At 43.7% G+C, this 24506-nt stretch overlaps 1 protein-coding gene across 1 annotated transcript in view; it reads left to right on the top strand.

Moving 5' to 3' along the window:
* The first annotated feature begins 1493 nt into the window (after nt 1-1493).
* LOC137646075 (26S proteasome regulatory subunit 6B-like) overlaps nt 1494-24506 on the top strand; it is a 33740-nt gene continuing 10727 nt past the window's right edge. Inside the window, exons 1-2 of the mRNA XM_068379242.1 lie at nt 1494-1647; nt 4247-4438. Coding sequence (XP_068235343.1) covers nt 1612-1647; nt 4247-4438 — 228 coding nt within the window. The 5' untranslated portion in view covers nt 1494-1611. The remainder of the gene's footprint in view (nt 1648-4246; nt 4439-24506) is intronic.

Genomic DNA, 24506 nt, shown 5'->3' with positions numbered 1-24506 from the left:
AACTTCAGCAGTAACGAAAGCCCTTCAAAGACAAGGAATAGTTGAATTTTATGTTAAAACACTTGAAGATAGGTTATCTATACGGTAAGTACAGCAACCCTAAAACCACATTTAGTGGGAAAATCTCAATTGAGAAAGGAGTTAGATAGGGAGACCCCATCTCTCCTAAATTATTCAAAGCATGCCTAGAGGTTGTTTTTAAACATGTTGAAATTAACATTAATGGGAAATGCCTTAACAACTTAAGATCTACAGATGACAGCTCTTTTTAGCAAACCATGGGAGGAATTGCAAAATATAATAAAAGATTTTAATAAAGAATGTAGAAATGTAGGACTAAAAATGAATTAATAAAACCAAGATGGTGAAAATGCAGAGAGACAACTCACAAGGGTTATGGACAAACCTATATTGTTAATGAATTTACGTACTTAATACAAACGGTAAGTGTTCCCTCAGGATATGAGACCAAAAGTAAAAGAAGGATAAGCATGAGAAAGAGAAAACTTTTGGTAAACAATATGAGATTATGAAATGTAAAATGCCACTTTCTCTAAAGAGAAAATTTTTTTAATCAGATGTTCCTCCCAGTATTAACTTATGCATCAGAAATGTAAAGCCTTAGAACATAAGCTAGTTTAACTCAAAGAGCAATGGAATTAACACTTAGAGAAAGAAAAAGAGCAACTTGGATACGTGTGCAAACAAAAAGTAGAGAATGTTCTAACGTAAGAAAAAGAAATGGACGTGGGCATAATTTAAGAATAACAGATAATAGATGGACATTAAGAATAACAGAATGGGTGCCTAGAGATTGCAAAGAAGCAGGGGAAAGATGAGAAGGCGATTGATTGACGAACTAAGATAAAATTGCAGGTTTAGACTGACATAGAAAGACCATAAACAAAGGCAAGTGGAAGGACGTCTGAAACCTTTGTCTTGCAATGGATTAGCAACAGATGATGGTGATTTTATATATATATATATATATATATATATATATATATATATATATATATATATATATATATATATATATATATATATATATATATATATATATATATATATATGTGTGTGTGTGTGTGTGTGTGTGTGTGTGTAAAACAACAAATGTATACGTTTCTAACCCACTGCAAGACAAAAGCCTCATGTCCTATATCATCATAAAACTCTTATCAGAATTATTCTGTCTTTTCAACAACCTATCTTTATACATTCTTTTCGATTAACAAAAAAAAATTGAAAACTTGAAGATATTTAAGGATGTATGGTTTAGGAACTATTGCAAAAAGTTTGAGAAAACAGTGAGCTATGTCATAACCTACAAATAGAAAGGTGATAAAAGGCAAATTTTATGCTTCATATAGTAAATTAAGGAAGTTTTTTTTTTATATTCAAGTTTTGCATTTGTTATAGTTATTTATATCAAAGGACATCTTTAAAATTATATTTATATATGATAATGAATTCCAAGATATAATTTTATCAGATATATCTTTTTCAAAAGATGTAGAGCCAATTTGACATTGTTTTACAAAGATGTGTTGCCATTGTTTATATGAGTGAGAAGTCGAAAGTTTGTGACTCGTCAAAAGTTGTTCATCAGTCATGGAAGAAATAGGAATAAGCGTAGCGACCGAAAAGGTAATATTTTTACATATATGTCTTAAAAAGGACTCTTAGTTGATTATGGATGTTATTCAGACCAGACTGAGTGCTGGAATTTCGTGAAATTAACCTAACCCGAATGATTTTGATGGTAGGAAAAGCTTTGTCTAGCCGCCGACCTCAAGAAATCTCATGTGCTATATATCCAAAATTACTGGAATATAATCAAAATAAAATTAGCGAAAGGCCATTTTATTTGGAAAGAAGTGTATTTTCAGTGTATGGTAGTAGTTTTCTCATAAAACCTAAACTACAGGTTAGACCCCACCTTAAACTGCATATTATAGCGTGCCATGTTATTGGGCCAAGATTCTTCTATTGGATTATAGAAATATACAATAATCGTTAAGGAGAAAATATGTCTGGTTGAAAGTGAATTTTGTGGTGATTTGAACATTTTTGGTGACTGGAAACTCATATGTATTGAGTTAAGGACGGATGATTACCATTACTAATTGAAGCCCGCCAGTTATCGTCATCAAACATGTTCGAAACACCATGAAATAACAATTATATTTGTTTTGGAGCCTTTGTATATCAGAAGTCGGTTCCTAAACCCCCCCCCCCCTACGTACCCTGCAACCCATATCCTTAACCCCCTTACCTAAGGGGGCCCTAATGCCCCCCTGCAACTTCCCTTACACTGCCGTATTCTTAGTATTCTGGCATCATACATACAGGTGGCTGCTATCATACATGCACCCCCTTTGTTTTATTTAGTGTTAAGTGCAAATTGGTGAAACTTTGTAGTTGGTACTTTTGTATAACGAGCGATAGGACCTCCTGCAGATATTTAACACCACCTAACCTAACCTACAATCCTTGTCCTTGCCTACGTACCTAACAGTGGCTAATACCCCCATTAGACTGCAGCATTCTTAGTGATAGTAATGAAAACAAGGGAGTTATGGAGCACGGCCGTCATCATACATATACCCTTAGGGGTAGATGTAGCCGTTACCATAAAAAAATAAACCTGATTTTCTGCCAGACATCATCAAAAACGTTCAAAACACGAAAGCCTTAGTAGATCAATAGACCTCTAGAGTTTTCCATCCCTTTTTTTTTAGGGAATTCTTCATGGCTATACCTGGATTACTACAAACACCCCCATACTTAACCCTGGATAGGTTTCGCTATTTTACTAACCTATTTAGGTGTGGCGGGGTCGAGCTCTACTCTGGCTTGTATTGGAAAAAAAATGATGAAAACTTTATTTGTGCATCAGTTTTTATTCTTTTAGTGGTTGAAGTGCTAGGGAACAATTTGTGACAGCCAGTAAGTGGGTCAGACCCATATAGGTCATAATCTGAAACGAGAAAAGTACAGGTATTTTTTTTTTTGGTGGGGGGGGTAAAACATTAGTCAGAATTTCACAAAATTTTTGGGTACTTAAATTAAATAATTACTAGGCACAATTTATACAAAATGAATTCATATTATCGTAGAATAGAAATATGTAAGAAAATCTGAGATAAGATTGGTAAATATATGATACTTTGATTTTCAACCAAGTACATGAACCATATAGTTTTCCTATTTGCTATCTTTGGTTTTATGCATTTCTGACCATGATTGTTTGGGCAAACCACCCGTTTGAGTTTTTGGACCCCTTTATATAAAGACAATTATGGGTAACCTCAGTGTGAATCCGGGTTTTTTTTAGGTGAGAAAATGCCCCAAAATTAGTAATTTACAGTACAGTAATAATAATGGTCAGAAATGCATATTAAACAAGATAATTAGTTGGAAAAATATAAAGTATAATAATTATCTATGATTCACTTCATGTCCTTCTAATGGTTTTTGCTCCTTTGTGGCTTACTGCACTCACGAAGTTAACATTATATCACTGCTCCTCTGTTCTGGCAAGCGGTACATGTTGAGCTGCGTTCGCAAGCCCCATGGGTCATTATTTCGGGAATATTTTCTACTTTCACATGAGCAACAATAACTATACACTGAACGGAGGGCATTTTAATCATAATTGGCGACACAATGAAATTACATTAAATTTAGAAATGAATTGTACAGTGCTTCCCTCTTGGAGATGTCTATGCCATGGTGGTGAAGCTGAAACTTGAAGGGAGAGTGGGAAAAAAGGGCTGGTGTAGAACAACATCCAGGAACTTGTGAAGGAATAAATAGAAGCTCGCAATTGGTTAAAACGGTAGGTAATGTTTGTCATACCAAAAAACAGCTGGCAAAAGCAAATTCAAGCAACTCATACGCCATAACTCGCCATCAGCCTCCCAAATGTAAGCAATGGAGTTAGAGTGAGAAATAAACCACATTTCAATCGAACAATACGTGTTATTACGCCCCAGCCCCTATTAAACTTATGGAGAATAAATGAATCCACAAACCCGAATATTGAGGTGTGACTTTATCGTTGAAAATGGTGGAAATTTATTTTTATTGTATTGTTTTACTCAATAATAAATTTTGTCAAAGTTACATACAGTTGGTTAGATTATACTATGTCTTGTTCTTGATATTTGTTCGCTCTTAACTTCAATATGTAAGTACGATACATTACCGTATTATTTGGAAAACTTTTTCTTGTGTTTTTCAGGTGGAGGAGACAGCAGATGTGAAAGGTCCAGCTGTAGGAGGTCTTACTATGGTTAGCGATGAGTCAGCAAGAGACGACTATAATATATACAAGAGATTACTTCAAAACCTTGAGTATTTGCGTGTGCAAGAGGATTATATTAAAGATGAACTACAAAATCTGAAAAAAGAATATAGACATGCTCAGGAGGAGGTACAAACCGAGTTCATTTGACAATTTTTTTGTATTTTAAGGAGACTGTCTTTGCTCTCTGCTGGTTTGGATGACTTTTATTGTGCTGCAGTATTTTGAGATATTACATGTCCTTTTATTGATTTTTCTTTTTATTTTAGATTAATGATTTGTTCCTACATGAATACGAAATACTGTCTGTTAATTGGAGTATGTCTTCAGTGAAGCTGGAACAACCATTATGAATTTAACGAGGTAGTTGTAACTGCCGGCAGGTGGTCGTGGAGGGTAAGCGCCACCCACTTATCTCTTGGCTAGACACTCACTTTTGAATTTGGCTGCATGAAGTACACATTCTTGTTGTAGCTGAGATTTTGGCTGTTTTGAACTTTTACTTTCTCTTTAAAATAGATGGATAAGTATGGTTACATGCTGATGAGTTTGGCTTAAACCTGGATAAATTAAATGAAAATACAAGAATATGCAGTTGCTTATGGATGAAGTTGCAAATATGTGATAGGTTTTTGTGCAAACCTACCATTAATCACCTCTTCCATGGTTCTTTTGTGGGTTGCATTACTGTTCGCAATCATCGTCTCACTGTATGTGGATGTATAACAACAATGTAAACCAGAGGAAGTAGGTTTTCCTTGGGCATTGCTGATGCTCCATCAGTAAGAGAACTTTTTTTTTTTTTTTTTTTTTTTTTTTTTTTTTTTTTTTTTTTTTTTTTTTTTTCCCTAGGACTCCTAAGGCTTCCCCTGTTGTATCTTCCCAACCCCTGCTTTACCCTCGGAGGCACTGAAAGGTGTGGCACCGAAGTGTTTCTGTTGCTTTTGAAAAAGCCCTTATGGCCTCATTCTCCCTATGAACATTGTTATTGATTTCCACAACATCAGCTCCAAAGAAGGCTAGTTAGAAGATTGTACACTGCTGCTACTTTGCCTCGTCTTTGGTGGTGTCAAGACGCTGCCAGTTCCAAGACCAAGGAGGGATTTCCCGGGCGGAATTAGGGCCACAGATTGGCAAATTCAAACTGTAAGAATGTTGATTTTTATTTCTTTTGAGCTTCAGAGGGAGCACTATAAAAAGAATCCATGAAAATTGTAAATGGATATGTACTAATATGAAAAAATTTAAAAGGAATTTAGATTACACTATATGTATGTTATTTGCATGAATTTCTTGAGGGAGACAGTCTTGGAAAGGAGGGGGAATAACATTCTGACATAAGGTGAAGTGCATGCATGGAGGAAGAAAATATTAAAGAAGCCTATGAAGACCTATTGACAGGAGTCTTGTAAGATGCCTTATGATTTCCTCCCAAACTGGGAATGTGTATCTGTTCACAGTACAGTATTTTACACTGTTGCTTTACAGTACTCGGTCTTGTTCTGAACCGACCATCACACTGTCGTTTGGAATGCAGCATTATGTGAACCGGTTCCTCTTCACTTAGACAAGAGAGTGGAAATGTGTCTCGGCATTATTATTATTATTATTTCAAGCTAGGCAATAATCCTTGTTGGAAAAGCAAGATGCTATAAGCCCAAGGGGTCCAACAGGGAAAAATAGCCCAGTTAGGAAAGGAAACAAGGAAAAAATTTAAAGTGCAAGAGAAGAATAAACAGTCAAAATAAAATATTTCAAGAACAGAAACAGCATTAAAATAGATGCTTCATATATAAACTATAAAAACTTGAAATATATAAACCATAAAAACTTAAAAATGAAGAGGAAGAGAAATAAGGTACTGTAGAACAGCATGCCTGAGTGTACTCCCAAGCAAGAGAACTCTAATCCAAGACAGTTGAAGGTCGTGGTAGAGAGGTTATGGTACTACCAAAGACGAGAGAACAATGGTTGATTTTGGAGTGTCCTTCTAGAAGAGCTCCTTACCATAGCTAAAGGATCTCTTCTACCCATACCAAGAGGAAAGTAGTCACTGAACAATTACATTACAGTAGCTAACCCATTGAGCGAAGAAGAATTGTTTGGTAATCTCATTGTTGTCAGGTGTATGAGGACAAAGCAGAATGTGGTAAGAATAGGCCAGACTACTCAGTGTATCTGTAGGTAAAGACAAAATGACCGTAACCAGAGAGAGGGATCCAATGTAGTACTGTCTGGCCAGTTAAAGGACCCAATTATTACTCTCTAGCAGTAGTATCTCAACGGGTGGCTGGTGTACTACCTACTGCGACACTGACTTATGCTCATTCCAAATCAAGCAAGCGCAATGTTGGTCAGGATGAAGGGCCCTGCCCTTCTGAACAACCTTGAAGGGAGAGAAATTGGCTCATGGTGGGGTGAGAAGAACCAGTTATCAATCTCCTTGCTTTTACGTGGTGAGGCATTTCTTCACGTTAGCATGATCTAGAATAAGATCCTCAGTCTGGGTGAGATCGGTCACTGGGTGAGCATTCTCCCTGTGACCCTGAGGCCACGAGAGATGCTCCCATGAGCTCTCAGGAACAAGATCACCTGTTGCCTGTTCTCTCCTCTGGTGGCTAGTCCACATACCAGAAAGTTCCTATGTTCTCGTGTTACTGGGAACCAGAACAGGTGATCACCCAGGACCTCTTGAATGCCGTGCCGTGTGCGAGCAATCGTTGGCTAGGTTCTTAACCACAAAGTGACTGGTATACATATGATGCCCCTGAGCCCCTCCTGATACTGCGCTCACCTTTACACAATGCATAACATTTTTGCTAACATTAGCTTAAGCAGACCTGGTTGATAAGCTTTTGGCATCTTGTATATTAATACTCATTCTAATTGATGAATGGAGATCTCCTTAGCTTGTCCCTGAGTTTGTGGCCAAGACCCAGAGGCTCACTATATAGTACTGTACTAGGTTTTAGTCCTCCATCTCTTCTCAGGAGGTGTCCAGAGGACATGAGAATGATGATCTTATCAGGACTGTTTTAAGACTTTTCTTAACACCAGCGGGATAAAAAGTAAAGTATCAAAGAACACTGTTTTTCTCTAGCTTCCTAAGACCATTAATTGTACCTATACGGTACCTGAAAAAGCTAAGTGGTTGGAGGTCCAACTCAGACAAGCTCACAAAGTTGAGGATATCTGGTCCTCCTAAGCACTCGGTAAAAACATGTTAGTGGTTCAGGTCTTAAGACATGAGTCTGCTAACATTACACATCTTTTTCAATATTAAACTTAGCCGGTGATCATATAAGCTGCAGCTCTGCTGCCCGACAGAAAAACCTACGGTCAAAATACGCCAGCGATCGCTATGCAGGAGGGGGTGTACATCAACAGCGCCATCTGTCGAGCAGGTACTTAGTACTCCAAGTAAACAAAGAATCAATTTTCTCTCTGTCGTGCCACCGGCAAGACCTACTAAATTCGCTGTTGCTTACTGGATTGGTTTTCACAGATTTTGGTGAAGTACACATTTCTAGTTATTAGCTTTCGCTTTGCAGAGGTTATCTTCAATACTTCCTTGCATTCTTTTATTGAATTTTGGATTATTTGTTGACGACTTGGATAGATTTTGAATTCCCCTTTGACTAATTCAAGATGGCTGACCCTTCTCAAGTCCCTAAATACAGAAAGTGTAGTGCTAGGGACTGTTCAAGGCGTCTTCCGAAGGCCTCTATCGATCCGCACACCGTTTGTTCCAATTGTCGGGGTAAAACCTGTCAATTGGAAGATCGATGTGAGGAATGCGTTGGGCTTTCGGAATTCGATTTTCTCGAATTCCTGAAATATTCACGTAGGCTAGAGAGAGATAGAGTCAGGAGAAGTTCATCTCGCTCCGTTGATTTTTCCTCTCCCCATGCCCCACAACCTATTCCTTCCCCTGTAGTGGTTGCTCCTGATCTCCCTTCTAGCACTCGACAACCTTCGATGGCAGATATGATGCGTGCCATCCAGGCTCTGGGTGAGAGAGTCGAGTCATTGGCGAGTGACCGTAACCAACTCATGGCAGACGTCAAGGAGTTGAAGGGTAAGAGTGCAGTGGGTAGTGACAAAGTGAGTGTTAGTGTTGCGCTTGAGGGTGCGTCTGTTCGTGCCTGTCGTCCTCCCAGTCCGGGACCTCTTGCAAGCTCCCAAGCCCAGGGGAGAAGCAATGTCGTACGACCAAAGGGTTCGACAGGCTTTAATCAGCGGACAGACGTTCCCTCCGTGGTTTCGGACGTATCTTGCCAAGATCGCCCCACCCACAAGAAGACGAGAGAGCCCATTTATTCCTCGTCTGCGGAAGATGTTTCTCGGAAGAAACAATGGACCAAGGTCTCACGACCTCTTAAACGCAAGTCGGTCCCTTCCGCGCAAGTCCAACGGCCCAGTTGTAGCCACTGGGTCAGTTCGGACTCGCTGCAGTCTTCCGATGACTGCACACCTCCTAAGAGAGGCAAAGCGGTACCGCAACAGGCAGTAACACCGTCTGTTGCCGCACCTGCTACTGTAGACCCTAAGTGGTCTTTGCTGCAGACCATGCAGATGCAGTTAACATCTTTAATGCAGGACTTTCGTGCGGAGAAGGTTGACGCTGCACCCGTTAGCCTACAACCAACCACGGTTGTGCGTCCAGTAGACGCTGAGGCTACCTTCTCCCGCACTCCAGCTGTGAGAGTCCCGCCACCCATGCGCAGTGTACCCTGCCAGCCGCATGTTGACGTTCAGCGACGCACGGAACCCTCCGTTGACGTTCGCGAGTTACAACAACAACCTAAGTTGTTTTGTTTTGACGCGGTGCGTCAACCTCCGCAACCCTCTGTGGTTACCACTACTCGCCCACAGCAGACTAGACAGTCAGGAGTAGACGCTTTGCGCCCCCACGCTACTATGGTTGTTGCCAGCTCACAGACTGGCCTACAGTTCCATGACGTTGCGTCCAGTGCAGTCACGCATGCACCCGTGCTGCCGGACTCAGCTGACCAGCCAATGCCTACTCCTTTGCCGCTTCCTCCTCAGTATTCAGACGATGGACTCTCTGATGATGACGACGCTGCACACCTTGACGACCCGCACACGGACATCGACGAACCCAAGACCACGCCTCCCTCCTTGGACTTTAGGAAAGTTCTTGCACTGTTCAAGGAGATGTATCCTGATCAGTTTGTTTCTGCAGCCCCACGCTCTCCTCCATCTGAGTTCGCTTTAGGCACGCAGTCATCCGCGCCTGCCTTTACGAAGCTCGTCCTCGCCCGCTCGTCCAAGAGAGCTTTAAGAGTGTTGGGAGATTGGATGCAGTCCAAAAAGCACCTTGGGAAGACAGCATTCTTGTTTCCCCCTGCGAAACTCGCTTCCAGATCGAGCGTCTGGTATGCCACGGGAGAAGTTCTCGGCTTGGGAGTTCCTGCCTCTGCCCAGGGCGACTTCTCAAGTTTAGTAGACTCTCCCCGCAGGCTAGCCATGAGACGCTCCAAGATTTGTTGGACTCCTTCAGACTTAGACCATCTGATGAAAGGAGTGTTCAGAGCCTTCGAGGTTTTTAATTTTTTGGATTGGTGTTTGGGAGCGTTGAGCAGGAAGACCTCCCCTTCTGACAAGGAAACTTCCATGCTCATTATGTCCTGCATGGACAAGGCCATACGGGACGGTTCCAGTGAGCTTGCGGCTTCGTTCGTTTCCGGGGTCCTCAAGAAACGGGAAAACCTTTGCTCCTTCTTGTCAGCTGGAGTAACTCAATGTCAGAGATCGGAACTTATGTTTGCCCCTCTCTCAAAGTGCTTTTTCCCAGAGGATTTGATCAAGGAAATTGCTGCCTCCTTGATTCAAAAAGACACGCATGACCTTGTTGCGTCATCTGCCCGCAAAGCCACCCCTTTGCCTACCGTGTCTAGACCCAGGATGGATACTCCAGCGTCAAGATTTATTCCGCCCTTTCGTGGCAGAGCCTCCAGCAGAGGAGGTGCTCGTGCCGAAGGTAAACGCGGGAGTAAGAAGAAAGGTACCAAGTCCTTTAAAGGCAGAGTCTGACTGCCACCTTCTTCAGACAGCAGTGGAAGCCAGACTCAAGAACTACTGGCAGTCCTGGGAGAACAGGGGCGCAGATGCACAGTCTGTGAAGTTGCTCAGAGAAGGGTACAAGATCCCGTTCTTGCGCAAGCCCCCTCTAGCAACGACTCCCATCGACCTCTCTCCCAGGTACAGAGAGGAGGACAAGAGACTAGCTTTGAAGCAAGAGGTGTCTCTCTTACTAGAAAAGGGAGCGGTAGTCAAAGTCCGGGACCATCAATCCCCGGGCTTCTACAACCGTCTTTTCTTAGTGGTAAAGAAGACAGGAGGGTGGAGACCGGTGCTAGACGTCAGTGCTCTGAATGTCTTTGTCACAAAGCAGACGTTCGCCATGGAGACGACAAAGTCTGTCCTAGCAGCGGTCAGGAAGGAAGACTGGATGGTCTCTTTAGACCTCAAGGACGCTTACTTTCACGTCCCCATCCACCCAGATTCCCAACCTTTTCTAAGGTTCGTTTACGGGAAGGTTGTCTACCAATTTCAAGCCCTGTGCTTTGGCCTAAGCACGGCGCCTCTTGTCTTTACGAAACTGATGAGGAATATTGCCAAATTCCTGCATTTAGCAGACATCAGAGCCTCCCTCTATTTGGACGACTGGCTTCTAAGAGCTTCGTCCAGTCGTCGCTGTCTGGAGAATCTAAAGTGGACTCTAGATCTGACCAAGGAACTGGGTCTCCTGGTCAATATGGAAAAGTCCCAACTGGTCCCATCCCAAACTATAGTGTACTTAGGGATGGAGATTCACAGTCAAGCTTTTCGGGCTTTTCCGTCGGCCCCCAGAATAAGTTCAGCCCAAGGATGCATCCAGAACATGCTAAAGAAGGACCGATGTTCAGTCAGACAGTGGATGAGTCTGATAGGGACGCTTTCATCACTGGACCAGTTCATTGCGTTAGGGAGACTGCACCTCCGTCCCCTTCAATTTCACCTAGCTGTTCACTGGAGAAAGGACAAGACGCTAGAAGCGGTTTCGATCCCCATTTCCGAGAAGATGAAGTCATCACTGACTTGGTGGAAGGACAACATCTACCTCAGAGAGGGTCTGCCCCTGGCTGTTCAGACCCCCAACCACGTTCTCTTCTCGGACGCATCGGACACGGGCTGGGGTGCGACATTAGACGGTCGGGAATGCTCGGGAACTTGGAACTCGGATCAAAGAACGTTACATATCAACTGCAAGGAGCTACTGGCAGTTCATCTGGCCTTGAAAAGCTTCAAGTCCCTCCTTCTAGGCAAGGTGGTGGAGGTGAACTCAGACAACACCACGGCCTTGGCGTACATCTCCAAGCAAGGAGGGACCCATTCTATGACGTTGTACGAGATCGCAAGGGACCTCCTCACCTGGTCAAGAGATCTAAACCTGTCTCTAGTAACGAGGTTCATTCAAGGCAACATGAATGTCATGGCGGACCGCCTCAGTCGGAAGGGTCAAATCATCCCAACAGAATGGACCCTACACAAGAATGTATGCAAGAGACTATGGGCCACATGGGGCCAACCTACCATAGATCTCTTTGCAACCTCGATGACCAAGAGGCTCCCAAATTATTGCTCGCCAATCCCGGACCCAGCAGCAGTTCATATAGATGCTTTTCTACTGGATTGGTCCCATCTAGATCTTTATGCATTCCCCCCGTTCAAGATTGTCAACAAGGTACTGCAGAAGTTCGCCTCTCACGAAGGGACAAGGTTGACGTTGGTTGCTCCCCTCTGGCCCGCGAGAGAATGGTTCACCGAGGTACTTCAATGGCTGGTGGACGTTCCCAGAACTCTTCCTCTAAGAGTGGACCTTCTACGTCAGCCACACGTAAAGAAGGTACACCCAAGCCTCCACGCTCTTCGTCTGACTGCCTTCAGACTATCGAAAGACTCTCGAGAGCTAGAGGCTTTTCGAAGGAGGCAGCCAGGGCGATTGCTAGAGCAAGGAGGACATCCACTCTTAGAGTCTACCAGTCGAAGTGGGAAGTCTTCCGAAGCTGGTGCAAGTCGGTATCAGTATCCTCAACCAGTACCTCTGTAACCCAAATAGCTGACTTCCTATTATACCTGAGGAAGGAAAGATCGCTTTCAGCTCCCACGATCAAAGGTTACAGAAGCATGTTGGCAGCAGTCTTCCGTCACAGAGGCTTAGATCTTTCCAACAACAAAGATCTACAGGACCTCCTTAAGTCTTTTGAGACCTCGAAGGAGCGTCGTTTGGCCACACCAGGTTGGAATTTAGACGTGGTACTAAGATTCCTTATGTCAGAAAGGTTCGAGCCACTACAATCAGCCTCCTTTAAAGATCTCACTTTAAAGACTCTTTTCCTCGTCTGCTTAGCAACAGCTAAAAGAGTCAGTGAGATACACGCCTTCAGCAGGAACATAGGATTTTCATCTGAAACGGCTACATGTTCTTTACAGCTTGGTTTTCTAGCCAAAAATGAACTACCTTCTCGTCCTTGGCCGAAATCGTTCGATATTCCAAGCCTTTCTAATTTGGTTGGAAATGAAATAGAAAGAGTCTTATGCCCTGTTAGAGCTCTTAAGTTCTATTTAAGACGAACTAAACCTTTACGAGGACAGTCAGAAGCTTTATGGTGTGCTATTAAGAAACCTTCTTTACCTATGTCAAAGAATGCAGTTTCCTATTATATCAGACTGTTGATACGAGAAGCTCATTCCCATCTGAATGAGGAAGACCATGCTTTGCTGAAGGTAAGGACACATGAAGTTAGAGCTGTTGCAACTTCAGTGGCCTTTAAACAAAACAGATCTCTGCAGAGTATAATGGACGCAACCTATTGGAGAAGCAAGTCAGTGTTCGCGTCTTTTTATCTTAAAGATGTCCAGTCTCTTTACGAGAACTGCTACACCCTGGGACCATTCGTAGCAGCGAGTGCAGTAGTGGGTGAGGGCTCAACTACTACATTCCCCTAATTCCATAACCTTTTTAATCTTTCTCTTGAAATGTTTTTATTGTTGTTTTTTGGGTTGTCCGGAAGGCTAAGAAGCCTTTCGCATCCTGGTTGATTTGGCGGGTGGTCAAATTCTTTTCTTGAGAAGCGCCTAGATTAGAGGTTTTGATGAGGTCCTTTAGTATGGGTTGCAACCCTTGATACTTCAGCTCCTAGGAGTCGCTCAGCATCCTAAGAGGATCGCGAGGCTCAGTAAGGAAGACGTACTTAAAAAGGCAGAGTAATTGTTCAAGTCGACTTCCTTACCAGGTACTTATTGATTTTATGTTTGTTATTTTGAATAACTGCTAAAATGAAATACAAAATACTTAGCTCATAATAATGTAAACATGTAATGCTGGTCTCTACCCACCCCCCTGGGTGTGAATCAGCTTATATGATCACCGGCTAAGTTTAATATTGAAAAATGTTATTTTTATTAATAAAATAAATTTTTGAATATACTTACCCGGTGATCATATATTAAAGGACCCTCCCTTCCTCCCCAATAGAGACCCAGTGGACCGAGGAGAAAATTGGTTCTTTGTTTACTTGGAGTACTAAGTACCTGCTCGACAGATGGCGCTGTTGATGTACACCCCCTCCTGCATAGCGATCGCTGGCGTATTTTGACCGTAGGTTTTTCTGTCGGGCAGCAGAGCTGCAGCTTATATGATCACCGGGTAAGTATATTCAAAAATTTATTTTATTAATAAAAATAACATTTTTCCTCCTACTTATAATCTCTTACTTGAGGCTATACTGAAACATGCCATTCTATCTTGTTTCTCTTTCTCTTTTTTTTAAGTTTTTATAGTATATATATGAACAAGAGATGGTAATAAGTGCTAGCTTTTTCAAAAAGAAAGATAAAAACAAGTATACATGGGTAAGAGTGGCAAATGGAAGAGTGGTAGAAAGGGCATTAATGGATTATGTGTTGATAAGTAAAAGAACGTTTGGAAGATTGAAAGACGTGCACATGTTTAGCGGTATGGCTAACGGTATGTCTTGATAATTTTTTGGTGGAAGGAAAATTAGTTTTAGCAAAAGAGTGGGGGAATAGAGTAGGTGAATGTTAAAGGGAGCTAGTGAGGGTTGAAGAGCTAATAAAACGGGGGGTAAAAAGTGAATATCAGGAAAGGTTGAAAATGGCATATGACGAAGTGGGAGTAAGAGAAACTGGTAATTTAGAGGAGAAGTGGAAGTTAGTAAAAGAAAATTTTATTGGGAGTGCAAGTGATGTGTGTGGCAAGAAAGTTGTTGGAGGCAGCATGAGGAAGGGCAGTGAATGGTGGAATGAAGGAGTGAAGGTAAAAGTGGAAGAGAAAAAGAGGGCTTTTGAAGAATGGCTGCAGAGTAATAGTATAGAGAAGTATGAAAAATATAGAGAAAAATGTAGAAGTAAAGCGCAAGGTACGTGAGGCAAAGAGGGCAGCCGACCTGAGGTGGGGTCAGGGATTGGGTCAGTCATATGAAGAGAATAAGAAGTAGTTTTGGAAAGAAGTGAAGAGAGTAAGGAAGGCTGGCTCAAGAATTGAAGAGACAGTGAAAGATGGAAATGGAAGGTTGTTAAAAGGAGAGGAGGCAAGGAAAAGGTGGGCGGAATATTTTGAAAGTTTACTGAATGTTGAGGATAATAGGGAGACAGTTATAATTGCTGTTGCAGGTGTTGAGGTGCCGGTGATGGGAGATGAGAATGACAGAGAGATTACAATAGAGGAAGTGAGGAGAGCACTAGATGAAATGAGAGTAGGAAAAGCATCTGGTATGGATGGTGTGAGAGCTGAGATGTTGAAGAAAGGGGGTGTGACTGTACTTGAATGGTTGGTGAGATTGTTTAATATGTGTTTTGTGTTGTCTGGGGTACCAGTACATTGGCGTTGTGCATGTATTGTACCACTATATAAGGGTAAGGGAGATGTGGATGAGTGTTGTAATTCAAGAGGTATTAGTTTGTTGAGTGTAGTTGGAAAAGTGTATGGTAGAGTAATGATTAATAGGATTAAGGATAAAACAGAGAATGCAATCTTAGAAGTACAGGGTGGTTTTAGAAGAGGTAGGGGTTGTATGAATCAGATTTTTACAGTTAGGCAGATATGCGAGAAATATTTAGCAAAAGGTAAGGAGGTGTATGTTGCGTTTATGGATCTGGAGAAAGCATATGATAGAGTTGATAGGGAAGCAATGTGGAATGTGATGAGGTTATTTGGAGTTGGTGGAAGGTTGTTGCAAGCAGTGAAAAGTTTCTACAAAGGTAGTAAAGCATGTGTTAGAATAGGAAATGAAGTGAGTGATTGGTTTCCGGTGAGAGTGGGGCTGAGACAGGGATGTGTGATGTCGCCGTGGTTGTTTAACTTGTATGTTGATGGAGTGGTGAGAGAGGTGAATGCTCGAGTGCTTGGACGAGGATTAAAACTGGTAGACGAGAATGACCATGAATGGGAGGTGAATCGGTTGTTGTTTGCGGATGATACTGTACTGGTTGCAGAAGAGAAGCTTGACCGACTAGTGACAGAATTTGGAAGGGTGTGTGAGAGAAAAAAGTTGAGAGTTAATGTGGGTAAGAGTAAGGTTATGAGATGTACGAGAAGGGAAGGTGGTGCAAGGTTGAATGTCATGTTGAATGGAGAGTTACTTGAGGAGGTGGATCAGTTTAAGTACTTGCGGTCTGTTGTTGCAGCAAATGGTGGAGTGGAAGCACATGTACGTCAGAGAGTGAATGAAGGATGTAAAGTGTTGGGGGCAGTTAAGGGAGTAGTAAAAAATAGAGGGTTGGTCATGAATGTAAAGAGAGTTCTATATGAGAAAGTGATTGTACCAACTGTGATGTATGGATCGGAATTGTGGGGAATGAAAGTGATGGAGAGACAGAAATTGAATGTGTTTGAGATGAAGTGTCTAAGGAGTATGGCTGGTGTATCTCGAGTAGATAGAGTTAGGAACGAAGTGGTGAGGGTGAGAACAGGTGTAAGAAATGAGTTAGCAGCTAGAGTGGATATGAATGTGTTGAGGTGGTTTGGCCATGTTGAGAGAATGGAAAATGGCTGTCTTCTAAAGAAGGTGATGAATGCAAGAGTTGATGGGAGAAGTACAAGAGGAAGGCCAAGGTTTGGGTGGATGGATGGAGTGAAGAAAGCTCTGTGTGATAGGAGGATAGATGTGAGAGAGGCAAGAGAGCGTGCTAGAAATAGGAATGAATGGCGAGCGATTGTGACGCAGTTCCGGTAGGCCCTGCTGCTTCCTCCGGTGCCATAGATGACTGCGGAGGTAGCAGCAGTAGGGGATTCAGCGTTATGAAGCTTCATCTGTGATGGATAACGGGGGAGGGTGGGCTGTGGCACCCTAGCAGTACCAGCTGAACTCTGTTAAGTCCCTTGTCAGGCTGGGAGGAACGTAGAGAGTAGTGGTCCCCTTTTTGTTTTGTTTCATTTGTTGATGTCGGCTACCCCCCAAAATTGGGGGAAGAGCCTTGGTATATGTATGTATGTATATGAAAGATCTATTTTAATGTTGTAACTTCTAAAAATATTATAGTTTGATTGTTCATTCCTATGTACCTAGTTGCATCTCGTCTAAAAAGCGGTTTTAGCATATGCCTAGAATGAGAGGTAGAATAACCGGCCTTCTACCCTTTTTTTTCTCATCCCTTGTACAATGCAGTAGTCGTGGTTGCCATGCGCGGAACCAGACATCAGATGCAGGTATGCTCCATAACTTAGCAACCTTTCTTTTTCAATATTAAACTTACCCGATAATCATGTAGCTGTCAACTCCGTTGCCCGACAGAATTCTATGGAGGGATACGCCAGCTATCACAATACTAGAAGGGGGTGTATTTACCAGCGCCACCTGTGGCCAGGTACTCAAGTACTTCTTGTTGACACCTCCTCAATTATTCCTCTGTCGTGCTTCCGGCAAGACGTTCTGGGATACGCTTATGTTCTTGGAGTATTTTCACGACTTTGGTGAAGTATTTCTCTTTGATTTCGGCTGTCGCTTTACTGGAAACTTCTATATTAGCTTAGTTAGCTTTTGGAATTAATTTGATTAATTATGGTGACGAGAGAGTATGAACTCTCGTTCACCTTTCAATGGCCGGCCCTTCCCTTAGACGGAAGTGTTGGTGTCTAAGAGAGTATAGACTCTCTTTCTTAATTTTGCTTAACAAAAGTTATAGATTTATTTTATATCTCTCCGCCTCTTATAGGCCTCTTCGATTAACTTCCTTTTATTATAAACTCATTAAAATTAATTTTTATATTTGTTTATATTCGACCTTCCTAATAGTAGGCGGTCTTTTACCGAAGTTAATAAACTTTGAGCCCGTCATTTCGGTTTTACCTGTTAACATATTATGCTATTTCCGCCACAGAGTTTGAAAGAATTTCTTTGACAGTCTCGTACTGTTTTCAAAGTTGAACTAACGTTTTGTTTTGTCTCTGCAGTTGTTGACGTTCAGAACGTTCAACTTGCACTCTATCGTTACGATAGAGAAAGAATGTTCACGGTTTCACGTTGCAGTAAGAGTAACCGTGTCTAGCGTTTTGTTCATTCTTTCCTAACTTAATGGTTTTGATCCTAATAAAGGAACTTTTCAGTTTTTTCCTTTAACAATAATATGTTTTAACGATATATATGATTGGGCTCTTCTCTCAGGTTCTAAGTCAAGAGAGAGAGAGAGAGAGAGAGATAGAGACGGAAGGAGAAAGAGGATAAACGTTTCATTCAAGCCTGCCAGGCGTACGAGTAACGTCGTTATCGTTTTTGCTCTTCTCCCTAGTCTCTTTAGGGGAAGAAACTAAACGTTTCTAGAGTGATCTAGTGTTTAGTCTCTTTCCAGCCACTGAATTATCTTTCATTAGATTTTTCTGTTACATTGTAATTCTGTTTTCGCAATTACTAACTTTGAGAAAGGATAGAATTGCGTATTTCAGGTACAAACCACTTAAAGTTTCGAGTTCAGTGAAATAAGTGCAAACAGAAATCAAAGTGATAAGTGATTAGTGCGTGAGGGTACTTTTGTGCGCGCCAGTCGTCCTCCCAGTCCGGGACCTCTTGCAAGCTCCCAAGCCCAGGGGAGAAGCAATGTCGAAGGGCATAAGGGTTCAGCAGGCCTTGATCGGCGCACAGAAGTATCCTCGGTGGTTGTGGGCGTGTCTTACCGAGACCGTCACTCCCACCCGCAGACGATTGAGCCCTTATTTTGCTCGTCTGCAGAAGAGATTAGGGGAGAAAATAAAGGCAGAGTAACGCTGGTCTCAGGTCTCAAGACCTCTTAAACGTTAAGTCCAGATCTATGCCAGACGTACGAAGTTAAAGTTCACAACCCGAATGCAGTCATTGGGTTAGCTCTGACTCTCCTCAGTCATCAGTTGATTACACTCCGCCTAAGAGGAGTAAGGTTCTGCCACAACAGATCTCTGCTGTTAAGGCTTTACCTCAGCAGAACTTAGTGTCTGCCGACCCCAAGTTGACTCTACTGCAGTCCATACAGTCACAACTTTCGGTCTTGATGCGTGAGTGTCGGGCTGAGAGTGTTGCGCCTCCGCCTACACTCCCCCCCGCCTATGATCGCTCCGCCTGATCGCAGTACCACCTGCCAGGCGTACGATGTTGTGAACTCTACTACAGTCCATGCAAGCACAGCTTTCGGACTTGATGCGTGAGTGTCGGGCTGAGAGTGTTGCTCCTCCGCCTCCGCCTACACTCCCTCCACCTACACTCGCTCCGCCTGATCGCAGTACCATCTGCCAGGCGTACGATGTTGTGGACTCTACTACAGTCCATGCAAGCACAGCTTTCGGACTTGATGCGTGAGTGTCGGGCTGAGAGTGTTGCTCCTCCGCCTCCGCCTACACTCCCTCCACCTACACTCGCTCCGCCTGATCGCAGTACCACCTGCCAGGCGTACGATGTTGTGGACTCTACTACAGTCCATGCAAGCACAGCTTTCGGACTTAATGCGTGAGTGTCGGGCTGAGAGTGTTACTCCTCCGCCTCCGCCTACACTCCCTCCGTCTACGCTCGCTCCGCCTGATCGCAGTTCCACCTGCCAGGCGTACGATGTTGAGCCACGTGCTGAGTTTGCTGTTCCCTGTGGTGTTCAGCCTCCGCCTTCCTTAAGGCAACCTTTACATTGGGATCAGGAGGATTATACCTCTCTTCCTCCGCCTCCACTTGCTGCTCCACCAGTGATGCAACACTCGGTTGAGGTACAACAACCTCTCCCGTCCATGAGTCAGTCTCCTCAGCTCTCGCTGCAGCGAGCTCAACCCTCCACAAGGCAAGCACCACAACACCTTAGCCTTGCGCCTCAGGAGCCTCAGCTTGCGAGACATTTACCTTGTTCTGCGCAGCCTCTTCCTCATCGCGCTCCGCTCACACCACAGGAACTGGAACTTGCTACTCCGCTTCCGCCAACCGCTCAGCAAGCGCAACCCTTGGGTTCAACCACTCATGCTAGGAGTCAGCCTCCTCCACCCATGCGCCTTCCTTCTGCTTGTCTTTTATTCAGCCTTTGCAGACTGAGCCTCAGGTGTTCCCTCAACGGAGTCTTGAAGAGGAAACCACAACTATTGTTGTTCCAGCTCGTTCTGACTCTGCTGTTCAGCATACCTTACCTCCATTTTCATACCATGGTTTAAACCCCATGCAAGCATGCATAAAGCACTCTAGCACTGGTCATGGAATTTCTGAGAAATGTTAAACGCCATGCACACGCTCTGCTTTCCTTACAGCAGGCTCTGCTTACTACATGCTCAGCATACAGCATGCTCTGCATTCAGCATGCTCTGCATACAACATGCTCTGCATACAGCATGCTCTGCATTCAGCATGCTCTGCATACAACATGCTCTACATACAGCATACTCTGCATACATCATGCTCTGCATACCTTACCGCATGCTTCTCAACACATCTTGGGTTGTTGCCAACTCACTAGACTGTCAAGCAGTTTCATAACGTTGCCTTCTAGTCTGCTGCTTTTGCACCAGTGAACCCTCACTCAGAGAACTTAGCTTTTCTAGGATAAGGTCCCTGTAGATGAGAAAGTTCTTTTCTCCCTCCTTCTGATATTCCCTTGAGGACTCTGTCATTTGGAGGGAGCCTTTAGCTGCATAACCTCTTATGGACTTTTATTTAAGCATAACATGCTTACAGGGAAGGTAATGGTTCCACTTCAGCCGCTAATCCCGTCTGTTACCACACCTGCTCCCATAGACCTTGAGCTGTGTTGCATGACATGCAGTCCAAGCTTAGTCCTTGTTAGAGGATTTTTTTGTTTACGGAGTCAATGTGTCACGGGGAAGACGTTCAACAACCAACAGAAGTGACTTGTTGTGACGCAGTGCGGCAACCTCAGCAACCCGTTAAGGAGTTGTCTGTACGACCCAGACAGTCTAGACAGATTCGGGTTGTCACTGTACTTCCTCGCTTGCCCATGATTGACAGTTTACAGACTGTGCAGCAGTATCATGATCTTGTGTCCGGCTCCGTCAGACGACTGGCTTTTAAGAGCTCCACAAGTCGTCGCTGTCTGGAGATTTTCAAATGGACTATGGATCTGACCAAGGAACTGGGCCTCCTGGTCAATTTTGAGGAGTCTCAGCTCGTTCCATCCCAGACCATTGTCTCCTTGGGTATGGATCTTCAGAGTCGAGCTTTTCGGACTTGTCCGTCGGCCCCAAGGATCTTCCAAGCCCTAGAATGCATCCAGAGCATGCTGAGAAGGAACCGATGCTTAGTCAGGCAGTGGATGAGTCTAACAGGGACACTTTCATCGCTGGCCCTGTTCATCGAGTTAGGGAGACTCCACCTCCGCCCCCTTCAGTATCATCTAGCTGCTCACTGGATAAAGGACATGACGCTAGAGACGGGCTCAGTTCCTGTTTCCGAAGAGATGAGGTCTACTCTAACGTGGTGGAAGAACAGCATTCTTCTCAAGGAAGGTCTACCATTGGCTGTTCAGACCCCCGACCACCGTCTCTTCTCGGACGCATCGGACACGGGCTGGGGTGCGACACTGGACGGACAGGAATGCTCGGGAACATGGAATCAGGAGCAAAGGACACTTCACATCTATTGCAAGGAGTTGTTGGCAGTTCATCTGGCCTTGATAAACTTCAAGTCCCTCCAGCTTAACAAGGTGGTGGAGGTGAACTCCGACTACACCACAGCCTTGGCTTACATCTCCAAGCAGGGAGGGACTCATTCGAGGAAGTTGTTCGAGATCGCAAGGGACCTCCTCATTTGGTCAAAAGATCGAAAGCTCACGCTGGTAACGAGGCTCATTCAGGGCGATATGAATGTCATGGCAGATCGCCTCAGCCGGAAGGGTCAGGTCTTCCCCACAGAGTGGACCCTTCACAAGAATGTTTGCAGCAGACTTTGGGCCCTGTGGGGTCAGCCAACCATAGATCTATTCGCTACCTCGATGACCAAGAGGCTCCTCTTGTATTGTTCTCCGATTCCAGACCCAGCAGCAGTTCGCGTGGATGCCTTTCTGCTGTCTTGGTCCCATCTCGACCTGTATGCATTCCCGCCGTTCAAGATTGTCAACAGGGTACTTCAGAAGTTCGCCTCTCACAAAGGGACACGGCTGACGTTGGTTGCTCCCCTCTGGCCCGCGAGAGAATGGTTCACCGAGGTACTGCAATGGCTGGTCGACGTTCCCAGGACTCTTCCTCTAAGAGTGGACCTTCTGCGTCAACCTCACGTAAAGAAGGTACACCCAAACCTCCACGCTCTTCGTCTGACTGCCTTCAGACTATCGAAAGACTCTCAAGAGCTAGAGGCTTTTCGAAGGAGGCAGCCAGAGCGATTGCCAGAGCAAGGACGACATCCACTCTCAGAGTCTTTCAGTCTTAATGGGAAGTCTTCCGAAGCTGGTGCAAGGCCAATGCAGTTTCCTCAACCAGTACCACTGTAACCCAGATTGCTGACTTCCTGTTACATCTAAGGAACGTAAGATCCCTATCAGCTCCTACGATCAAGGGTTACAGAAGTATGTTGGCAGCGGTTTTCCGCCACAGAGGCTTGGATCTTTCCTCCGACAAAGATCTACAGGACCTCCTTAGGTCTTTTGAGACCTCAAAGGAACGTCGGTTGTCCACTCCAGGCTGGAATCTAGACGTGGTCCTAAGGTTCCTAATGTCATCAGGATTTGAACCGCTCCAATCAGCCTCTTTTAAGGACCTCACATTAAAAACTCTTTTCCTCGTGTGCTTAGCAACAGGTAAAAGAGTAAGTGAGATCCACGCCTTCAGCAGGAACATAGGTTTCACATCTGAAACGGCTACATGTTCCTTGCAGCTCGGTTTTTTGGCTAAAAACGAGCTTCCTTCCCGTCCTTGGCCTAAGTCGTTCGAGATCCCAAGCCTGTCCAACATGGTGGGGAACGAACTGGAGAGAGTACTTTGCCCAGTTAGAGCTCTTAAGTACTATCTAAGAAGGTCAAAACCATTACGAGGACAATCAGAAGCCTTTTGGTGTGCTATCAAGAAGCCTTCTCTACCAATGTCTAAGAACGCAGTTTCTTACTACATCAGGCTTCTGATTAGAGAAGCAAATTCTCATCTGAAGGAAGAAGACCTTGCTTTGCTGAAGGTAAGGACACATGAAGTGAGAGCTGTGGCTACTTCAGTGGCCTTCAAACAGAACCGTTCTCTGCAGAGTGTTATGGATGCAACCTATTGGAGAAGCAAGTCAGTGTTCGCATCATTCTATCTCAAAGATGTCCAGTCTCTTTACGAGTACTGCTACACCCTGGGTCCATTCGTAGCAACGAATGCAGTAGTAGGCGAGGGCTCAGCCACTACATTCCCATAATCCCATAACTTTTTAACCTTTCTCTTGAATACTTTTTATGGGTTGTACGGTCGGCTAAGAAGCCTTCCACATCCTTGTTGATTTGGCGGGTGGTCAATTCTTTCTTGAGAAGCGCCAAGGTTAAAGGTTGTGATGAGGTCCTTTAGTATGGGTTGCAGCCCTGTATACTTTAGCACCTTTGAGTTGATTCAGCCTCCCAAGAGGAACGCTGCGCTCAGTAAGGAAGACGATCTTATTAAAGGCAGAGTAACGGTTCAAGTCGACTTCCTTACCAGGTACTTATTATTTCATTGTTATTGTGGATAACTGATTATATGAAATACGGGATACTTAGCTATCCTTTAGTCTTGTACACTGGTTTTTCACCCACCCCCCTGGGTGTGAATCAGCTACATGATTATCGGGTAAGTTTAATATTGAAAAATGTTATTTTTATTAATAAAATAAATTTTTGAATATACTTACCCGATAATCATGATTTAATCGACCCTCCCTTCCTCCCCATAGAGAACCAGTGGACCGAGGAATAATTGAGGAGGTGTCAACAAGAAGTACTTGAGTACCTGGCCACAGGTGGCGCTGGTAAATACACTCCCTTCTAGTATTGTGATAGCTGGCGTATCCCTCCATAGAATTCTGTCGGGCAACGGAGTTGACAGCTACATGATTATCGGGTAAGTATATTCAAAAATTTATTTTATTAATAAAAATAACATTTTCAGACAAGATTTGGTAGGCAGTATCTTTATCTTTCTCCCAGATGACAGGAGCATGCATAGAGTGCATTCAAACCAAGTAACTATAGATGCATATGCATTTGGTCAACATGTCCTAAACAAGGACATACAGTAGGTTCTCCTTTGACCAATTACCAGTCTTATTAGAGGCCTAACCTAATGTCTGTGACATCTCCATTCTCAGACTCATAGGAAGATGGCATGACAGCTAGATTCTGGTTCATGGAACTTCCTCCCCACAAGGATATTTATCCTATTAAAGGACTATTTGTTCCAACACAAATACTTACCTCAAACTACTTTCTTAGGAATTACCTGTAATCTCCTCTCAACCGACCAGAGTTTTGTGTAGTATACCCTACGTCCGTTTTCTATGGAGGACTAACCCGTGAGTAATGAGAACGTGCCCCGAGGGTAGACCTGAGCTAGGTCGGCGTCAGCTTGGGTCCCGTTAGTCAGTAAGTTCTCTGGTCGCGTCGTGATACCATCACGCCGCTCTCATTCTCTTACGACCCTTTGTGTCCCGACTCGTGTGTCCCGCGTGGTATCTCTGTGCTTATCCCTTGTGTTCTTGCGTGTTCACTGCCTTTCCTTGTG

Source organism: Palaemon carinicauda, chromosome 8 (genome assembly GCF_036898095.1).
Source record: "Palaemon carinicauda isolate YSFRI2023 chromosome 8, ASM3689809v2, whole genome shotgun sequence".
Classification (NCBI taxonomy): Eukaryota; Metazoa; Arthropoda; class Malacostraca; order Decapoda; family Palaemonidae; genus Palaemon; species Palaemon carinicauda.
This window is presented reverse-complemented; position numbering and strand designations above follow the sequence as displayed.